This window comes from Vigna radiata, unplaced genomic scaffold (genome assembly GCF_000741045.1).
Source record: "Vigna radiata var. radiata cultivar VC1973A unplaced genomic scaffold, Vradiata_ver6 scaffold_70, whole genome shotgun sequence".
Lineage (NCBI taxonomy): Eukaryota > Viridiplantae > Streptophyta > Magnoliopsida > Fabales > Fabaceae > Vigna > Vigna radiata.
Genome location: NW_014542367.1, coordinates 380338 through 389940, shown reverse-complemented (window position 1 = coordinate 389940; position 9603 = coordinate 380338). Strand labels below are relative to the sequence as shown.

At 35.4% G+C, this 9603-nt stretch overlaps 1 protein-coding gene across 1 annotated transcript in view; it reads right to left on the bottom strand.

Annotated features, from left to right (window-relative positions):
* The window catches only part of LOC106779977 (protein ACTIVITY OF BC1 COMPLEX KINASE 7, chloroplastic), a 23544-nt gene extending 14322 nt beyond the window's left edge, over positions 1 to 9222 (bottom strand). The window contains exons 1-10 of the mRNA XM_014668194.2: positions 8949 to 9222; positions 7456 to 8049; positions 7139 to 7282; positions 6696 to 6821; positions 6408 to 6495; positions 3163 to 3256; positions 2867 to 2960; positions 2622 to 2676; positions 2396 to 2487; positions 2046 to 2216 (exon numbers count right to left, since the gene is read on the bottom strand). Of these exons, the coding sequence (XP_014523680.1) occupies positions 2046 to 2216; positions 2396 to 2487; positions 2622 to 2676; positions 2867 to 2960; positions 3163 to 3256; positions 6408 to 6495; positions 6696 to 6821; positions 7139 to 7282; positions 7456 to 8034 (1443 nt within the window). The 5' untranslated portion in view covers positions 8035 to 8049; positions 8949 to 9222. The remainder of the gene's footprint in view (positions 1 to 2045; positions 2217 to 2395; positions 2488 to 2621; positions 2677 to 2866; positions 2961 to 3162; positions 3257 to 6407; positions 6496 to 6695; positions 6822 to 7138; positions 7283 to 7455; positions 8050 to 8948) is intronic.
* Between the last annotated feature and the right edge of the window lie 381 nt (positions 9223 to 9603).

Sequence of the window (9603 nt, the reverse complement as noted above, 5' to 3'; positions counted from 1 at the left end):
ACTTTAAAAAATACAACCCACTATGCTCCTTAGCAGTTAAAATTGTCTTTCCCGTGGCAAGGTCCTGAAAAACACAATAAGTTGGAAAAAATGTTACTGAGCAATTTAAATCCTTTGTGANTTTTTGCACAGAGATAAGATTGTTGGCTAATTGAGGAACATGTAAAACATCCTTCAATNCAATAGATGAGTCCAAAATTATATTCCCAGAGCCGCATATAGGAATACCCTGACCATTTGCAACTGTAATAAGTTGTTCTTTATTTCTTTTACCATATGAGTCGAAGGACACACTAAAAGGTATCATATGATCAGTTGCACCCGAATCAAGAATCCAAATGCCTTGAGACACATGATCAACAGTATTGAGGCAAATCTTACCTTTTATGGACAAAGTGCATGATCCAAAGGACTTACTCATTGATTCATCCATTGCTTTCAAAGGAATAATTTTTACTTCAGATATCCCGTAGAATGCAACGAGGGAGTCTCCAAGACGATGACGGTGTATGGGTCACACTGAGAAAAAAGGAGCAGAACTTAAACAACCAGATCTACTCAAGAAAAGGTCAAATGGGTTGTCACAAACCCTAGGAACAGACTCAGGAGTCTCCAGCGACTCTTCTGTGGCAGTGACGGCGAGTGGGTCTCGCCGGAAAAAAAGGAGCAAAACTTAAAACTCAGATCTGCTCAAATACAGCCCAAACGAGTCGTCACCGACCCTAGGAATGGACTCAGGACACTCCGGCGACCCTGTCTGTGCTGGCGCCGGCGAGTGGGCTACACGCGCCGGCGGCGGCGCGTGGCGGCTCCTCTGACGAAGCGACTTCCAGCGTTGTGGTCGTCGGAGTTGGGCGCACCTTTCTGCCCTATCAACGACCCCAACCGGCAACGGCGGCAGCGACGGTGGTCGGACAACGGCAGCGACGATTGTGCAGCGGAATGGAGTTCCAAGATTGGAAGCTCTGATACCAAGTAGAAAATAATATTGAAATATATTATTTAGAATTGATTGAAAATACATTCTCATATCCTCTATTTGTAACAATCTAACAAATAATTTTCTATTTTATCCATTCTTGTATGCTCACACATCCATCATAACATTCTTATTTCTACTATTCCCACCTGTTTCATGTTGTTCTCTCATAGTCCAATATTCACTACCATAGAGTATAGTTGGGCATATAGTTGTGTGATAAAACCTGCCTTTGAATTTGATGGCTAGTTTGCCATCACAAATAACCTCTGATACCTTTCTCATTTTATCCATCTTTTATTGTCTGTAACATTATCATTCCTTTTTTCCATTATTTTGTATGATTGAAGCCAACTTTAAACTTAAAAACCTATGGTATGATGATATATTCTCCCACTTTACTTATGAGTCAGCTTCCTCCTATGTCTTTCTAAAATTGCATTGCATATACTGTCTTAGTCCTACTTAAATGAAAACCCTATGTTTCCAAAATTTTCCTTCAAAGTTCAAGCCTAATGTTAATTGCTTCCCTTGATTTCTCAATCAAGAATCATGCACAAAAAAATACAAAAATAAGGAAACTCTTTTGTATGTCCTTGATAAGCACATCCAAGACTAGGTTAGACATGCAAGGACTTAAAGCTAAATCTTGGTGTATATCCAAATAGGAAAGTCCTTAGCATTTCCTCTCGGAGTTCTCCCACTTCAAGGGGAAGTTTTCCTAAAAGGAATAGAGGACACTTCCCTCAGAGCTAAGCTTTGGAGATTGGTGCACAAAGGTTTGCTAATCCATCATTGTTTACCTTGTATTCATCTTTCAAACAGTAAATTTCTCCCTAAACATTGCACACAAATTAACGTTTGCTAACATATAATTCCTATACAAGTTTCATATTTTGATGTATATCAAGCTCCATGCAATCTTACATGTCTACAAAAAGCAAGATGCATGAAGAAACAATAGAAAACAAATTTTGATATTAGTTTATCAAGACATCAGATGGCAAGTACTTGCTATGATAATGTCTCCATGTTTACAAAGATGCAATCAAAGTAGAAACTAGACCTTTTTGGCATCCTTCTCATAGACAGCATAAAACAGTTCAAGCAGCCTCTCTCGGGTGAAAGATTTTATGTCCCCCATCATACCAAAGTCATAATAAATAATTGCTTCATCAACATCAACGGCAAGATTTCCAGGATGTGGATCAGCATGAAAGAAACCAGTTTTCAATATCTGAAAAACAAGCAAGATTTAATACTCAAAATACTTTTTATCTACACCTTTCTTGAAGCAAAATGTCTTTTCTATGTTTATTAGAACATGGGCATATATACGCTATTAAACATTCACAAGAACCCAAAAGATGACAATATTGAATATTGAAAGTTTCAGAGCGAAACATCTATGTGGACCTGAATCAAGTATGCCTCAATAGTGCGTGATGAGATTTGTAATCGATCATAACCACGTGAAGTTAACATATCCACTTCATTTATTTTGATACCTATTTTCAAAAAGTAAAAGCAAAGTTCAATGATATAATGACATACTACTTGAAGGGAAAAAGTTAATTATTGTAGCTTCCACTTTTAAAGAAAAAGAAGAAATCAAGTAAGATGCACTTGTCGAGTTGACAACCTGGTACATACTCCAATGTCAATACCTTCGATGCAGTATAATCCCAATAAACCAGCTGCAAAGGTGAAAACGAAGGATGCAGTAGTAAAAATTATCGTTAGTTCTAGACATTAGTGATTTATATGTGCTACATACATGTTTAAAGAAGATTAGGAAGATTGGAGAGGTAAACTAAGTTTCAAGGAAACTGAAACTATCTGAATAAAAATATCCAGCAGAGTATAGTATAGCAACAAGAAACATACAGGTACTCGGACCCACTTTATGTTTCGAAAATCTCGACGGAATCTATCAGCATTCTTTCCTTCATTTATATAATCAATTTCTTGATACAAAATCCTGAAAAGTACCATGTGCAGGACAATATAAATTACATAAGACATGTTAAGGACAATATAAAATACATAAGGGACAATTCCAATGACAGTAATTAATAATAGTAGGTAAAATGAAGGCCAAAACAAGTTAGTAAAAGTCTAAGACTTTAACGTGCAATGAGGGAAGAAGAAATTTGCTTAAAACATAATGTTTTATTACTTACGTTGCACATTCTTCATATATACCAACCCAATCTCTTGTTGGACCCCCTAGAGTTTCACTTCTTTGAAAATATTCTGCAATCAGCTTTAAGTTTCCTGGACATGACAAGGAAACTTGTTAGAGTAAAACAAAGTTTCAATAATGACCAGGCTTTAACCACTAATTGACCACAATTGGTACTACTAAAGCTCAAAACATGTGTAAGAAATAACTCATTCAGATCATTGACCAGACTAGATTATTAACGTAAAGCTACCTAAAAACAATATTTATATTTATTAGACTTTTTATTAGCATAAGCATCACAATGAGAAATTTGATCCCAATTACATTAGCACTGTAGATCAATGGCTTGGGAAACTTCAATACTTTATTAGTGTTGAAAGGATTAGTGAAAAATAGGTCATAGAGGATGGTACTGCTTGGGACCATGTTGAGAAAAGAGAAACCAAGAAAAAATATTATAAGTTCCATATTGTTAGAGATATTATATTTAGTTTATATTTATCTCTTATTTTTAGTTCTGTTGTTTATATTTCTTATTTAATTTGTTTATATTTCTTATTTGTATTTTGGGCTTAGCCTATATTTCTTCTATTATAAATAAAGGACCCTATGTGTATATTCAACACAAGGGAGATTTCTCCTAATCTTCTTCCTATTTCATATGGTATCAGAGCTATGGTTAGAGCCTATCCTAGCGATATTTGTTGGATATATTGTTCCACCCGCTATTGGACCGTTATTAGACCACCTCACGCTCGAGATGTATATACCTCGGCGTGAGGGGGGTGTGTTGGAAGTCCCACATCGACTAGAGATAAGGCCAATTTATAATATATAAGTGGGATGCAGACCTCACCTTATAAGCCGGTTTTGTGGGGTTGAGTTAGGTCTAAAACTCACTTCTAACATGGTATCAGAGCTAGGTTCTCTGATTCTTTAGCCGTTGTCTTCGCTGTATGCCGGCGGCCAGGCGCCATGGCTGCCGATAGCCCCTACTAAAAGTCTTTCAACCTATGTCATTCTACTGCAGCCAAGAAAGGCCACTGCCTCCGCTGTGCATCGCCGCTACTCGCCATCGATCATTATCATTCACCGCCGGCCACCGTCTCCGGCAACAGTCTCCAACAATCGTCTTCGACCATCGTCTCCGCCACTTGTGCCACCGATGCACCAACACCTAGTCCTACCTCTATTGCTTCCGCTATCTTATCTTTTCTAAAAGGTCTTCAAGGACAGTTAGAGTGGTTAACACCAAGAAATTTCAACACTAAAATTATGGGTTGAAACAATTTCACCAACCCTTTGTCAAATCTGTCAGATTTGTTTTTGGGTGCTTTGATGAATAAGAGCTTATTATTATCTTCCACTTTCACGGTCTGTCATCGGCGCACCGTCACTTCCGCAGTTCGTCGTGAGGGGGAGTATGAACCAGGTTTTAGGCTTTCAAACTTCACTAGTCAATGATGGCAGTCCTTGCAGTTTTTTTGCTTTTAGCCACTATAGGCCCCATCAGTCAGTGATGGCATTCCCTGTAGTTTTGTCGCTTTTAGCGACTACAGGCCCCACCAGTCAGTGATGGCATTCCCTGTAGTTTTGATGCAAGCCCCATCCTTACTTGATGGCAATCTAGTCCCTGGAGTTTGTCATTGTTCTCCTTTGTCAAAGTCATCTCACTTGAAGTTTAATGGTGCTATTTGAAGTTTCTCAGTTGTCTACTACTGTCCATAAATTGCTGTTAGTTGTTCGTCGACATGTGATTGCGCATCTGTTTGTCGCACACTCCTGAAGACAGATCATATATTTCAAATTGAGTTTATTTATTCCAAGCCTGGTCCATACAATCTGTATGCTCCAGCTTGAGGGGGAGTGTTAGAGATATTATATTTAGTTTATATTTATCTCTTATCTTTAGTTCTGTTGTTTATATTTCTTATTTAGTTTGTTTATATTTCTTATTTGTATTTTGGGCTTAGCCCATATTTCTTCTATTATAAATAAAGGACCCTATGTGTATATTCAACACAAGGGAGATTTCTCCTAATCTTCTTCCTATTTCATACATATATTATGTACACACATTAGTATTCGTATTTATAATGAAGACATACAATAATAAGGAACAAAACAAAATCAATGTGTAATAATGGGTAAATATTTGGTAAGAAATTCCCTTATTGTTAGAGATATTATATTTAGTTTATATTTATCTCTTATCTTTAGTTAGTTTGTTTATATTTCTTAGTTAGTTTGTTTATATTTCTTATTTGTATTTTGGGCTTAGCCCATATTTCTTCTATTATAAATAAAGGACCTTGTGTGTATATTCAACACAAGGGAGATTTCCCCTCATCTCTTTCACTATTTCATACTTATCAAATCATATCATATCATATCTACTTTTTTAATGTAATAACTAGACTAGATATTTCCTTGACAGACAATACGATGAGTCATTTTACACTATTTTCATGTGTTGATTATTGGAATGTAGTCCTATGAATCTTGAGATACATTAAGAATGGTCTGGGTCAAGGATTGCTATATAAAGACATATGAAATGTTCGAGTTTGGAATACTTCAATGCAGATAGGGTGATTAATCTATTGCTGGGTAGTCTAAATTGGAATATTGTATTTTTGTTTATGGTAAATCTTGTATCTAGGCAAAGTAAGAAGCAAAAAGTAGTTGTTGAAGTTTAGAGACCATGTATTGAGCCAAGAAAATGTTCATGTGTGAGCTTATAAGAATAAACAGCTACTTTGTGTATTATAGTTTGAAAATGTTGATCATATGAAGCTTTATTGCGGATAATCAAGAGACTTCACATAAGTGAACAAAGCAATAAAGAAAATGATCATCACTTGATCAAGGAAAAAAGTTCTCATGACGAAATAACTGAGGTTTGTTAAGTCTAGTGATTAACTTGAAGGTATCCTTTCAATGTGCCAGAAGCCACTGTTCATGTTAAAAGTTGCATTTGATTTTGTATGCTCTATTATGAGAAAGAATATTAGAAAGTATAACCTATTTACAGAAAATACCTTTTATATTGGGGGCATTATAAAATTATTAGGATTTGACACCTTGTTTTAAATACCCTAATATTAGATATTGCAAATCATGTAGAGAGTTTCCTCAAATAATTTAGAAATCCTTTGATCCATCTCAAGTGTGATGACAATAACTATATCAAAATCACAAGACGTAGCAAAGGGAAGAAACAAAATGACCACGACTTACGCAAGTCAATGTCAAAAAGCTTCTTTAGTCCAGGCCTTTGGACTTTGAGAACTACTTTTTCTCCATTGTGTAATATCGCTCGATGAACCTACAAATAGGGCCCCCAAAATTGGAAGTAAAAAAAGCTGAGTTATCTCGTCTGATTGTCTGTACTGTCAAGAAGTTGTGTTCAAATTTAGAGTTCTAGCACTTCAAAGGCCGCCACTAACATCAACGCATTAAGATCATTAGCTTGAATACAAGAAATAAAAAAAAAGAAATATGATTGTCAGCATAGGCATAATTCACCTGACCAAGACTAGCAGCAGCAATGGGCCGATCTTCAAACTCTTTAAACAATACATTAATGGGAGCTCCTAATTCACTCTCAATAAAGCCTCTTGCTCTCTTAGGAGAAAAAGCAGGTACCCTGTCCTGCAGAATATTGTATTAAGATTAAAAACTATTATTAAGTATTGGAAATGAGAGATATAAAGAAAAGATAGGAAGACAAGAGAGAACTAAAAATATGATTCAAAATTAACTGTGATTACATCAGAGATAGCTATAAATAGCTATGAGCGTAACTCAATCCTAAGTCAGCACTGTAAGCATCTATAACTAACTTGTAACTACATTGAAAAGAAAGTGAAATGTAAAATTCAAAATACAGTGAATTCCTTGCAAATAGAATTTCTCTAAAAATATGTCAAACAGGCACCCAAGTTGAGTACTAGACCCTACAAATGTACCTGCAATTTCGCAAGCTCATCTACAAACTCCTGAGGAAATAGATCCGACCTTGTTGATGATAACTGTCCAAGTTTAATGAAAGTTGGACCAAGCTGTAATACACTTTCCCTTAGCCATGCAGCAGTTTTCTGCCTTCTTCTTTTCTGAAATACAATGTCAAATTACTTTGAATCAGCAAAGGAAAAGCAGAACAGAAACTTAATTAGAAAATTCATAGGGATGAGGGCTGAAGAAATGTTTGTTGAGAGTATCCCTGCCGGAAATAACTGAAGTCAGAAGAGAAGAAGTTGGCAACGACATAACTTCCATAACCTACCTGTTTTTCTTCTGTAAAGCCACCCAAATATGCCCATTTTGCATTGTCCAATAGAACTCGAATACGTAAGGAAAGAACAAAAGACCAAACATCAATAGATCTCTGCACGGAATTGTAATTTTCATTGGCCCAACTGAAGCCTTCATCCGAGGGCAAAACTTTTAGCTCTTCTAGTGGTGGAAGTTCTTTAGAGGTTCTAGATTTCACTGTCTTTGTCAATGCCAGGCTAGGGTCCCTTCTTACTAAACTTGCTCCATTAACATCTTGCTTTGAACTGCTCCCTATTTCCACTTTATTCTCTGACATTGTCTTTCTTTTCACTACCTCATTTGTTGGAACCATTTTGACAACTCTACCATTTGTACCATATTTTGATGGAGGCAATCCTGTCTGTCGCATTTCAATCAGGAATCTAGGAAATTTATCATTCTCCGACTTATCAGATTTTGACCTTCTATTCTTTGACAACTTACGAACTGAAATTGAGCCTGGAAAACTGAGATTGTGTAGTGCTCTTCGCTGATTTCCCAACTTTATATTGTTGTAACAATAACCTTGCAAAGTCATCATTACTGCCATTCAAGATGATGATACCTTGCAAAAAATCAACATAAAAGAAAAGGAACAGTACATGTCAAGTTGGTACTTAATTCAGAAAATCAATGGAATCTCATAAAAACAAGTCTTCAAAGAAGACTAAAGAGAGGACAGGTTGAGGCTGAAGGGTGTGATCAAAGTTCTGAATGGTATAAAGAATTTCAAATGAAAAACAACAAATAATTGAAATTCCATCAATCAGGCAACAGCTCCATATGCTTATGCCATATCTTTCCCTTAACAAAGGCTGAACAGAATCGGTAAGACAGCAAACGTGTCATGTTCAGTGGTTAAACAGGGCCAACACAATACTGGAAACCAAACCAACTAACAAAACATAAATTTGATGAACCCCATCTCAGATGTAATTTTTTGTTTATTTCTCAAACCACAACGATCAATCTTTCTCGTGATTCGAGCAAGTACTAAATGTGGGTGTCTCTCCCATCATAGACTAGCCCGTTTGCCAGAACACCCCTCCCAGTTTCATCTTAGATAATTCATCATCGTATATCAAAATAAGAAAAAGAAAATCCTACGACCAACTATCAAAACGATTAGAGTTTCATATTAGTAACTCCCAAACTTACTATCAATCACCAATTAATCATCATCAGAAACACAATACGTAAGAACATGGTACAGACAAAGCAACAGAGTAACTCAATACTCCAATTGACACAGACAATTTTACTGAGAAATTTAAAGACAATGGAATCAAAGCATTGTAATTTAATTTAACCCTTTGACTTTTACTCTGCAATGAGACTGCCAGAAAGATCAAGTTCAATCAAATTTGCAAGCAAAATCACGTGCCCAGTTGAGATAACTCGCAGAACAATAACATTGTCAATTGAAAAAGCAATTCAGATAGGAAGTGGATAATTGGTGCAAACCTGAAACAACAAAGACACCCCCTGGAATACCCCAGAGGTAGCAGATGTTCTGGGTTCAAGTAACTTTCAAGGTTGAGGGTAGTAGTGGACTTGGGACATGTAGCATTATACAGATTTTTTCAATAATTTGGTACTCTTTTTTAATTTAAATTGGGTGGAAAGGACAAAACAGAAGTGGAATCTTTGAACTTGCGCCATTCAGCTGGTTTTGGAGCATGTGGGTCTCTTTGCACCGCATGTAATGGGTATTACTCTTCCATCACAAAATATTTGGTACTCTGTGCTTCACAGGTGTTAACACAATTGTAATTTAAACGGGTAATGATTTTGACTTGAGTGGTATAATAGTTTTTTATAGCTTAATTGCATTGTTATTCCTGGTGTCTCACCATTTAATGAATTGTATAGTCTAACTACTTAGACTCACAACATTACATATCTTTAAAAATTATAAAATTATAAAATCATGATAAAATTAAAAAATTATAAATTATAAAATTAAAAAATAATAAAAATAAAAATTATAAAATTATAAAATTATAAAATTATAAAATTCTAAAATTATAAAATTATAAAATTATAAAATTATAAAATTATAAAATTATAAAATTATAAAATTATAAAATTATAAAATTATAAAATTATAAAATTATAA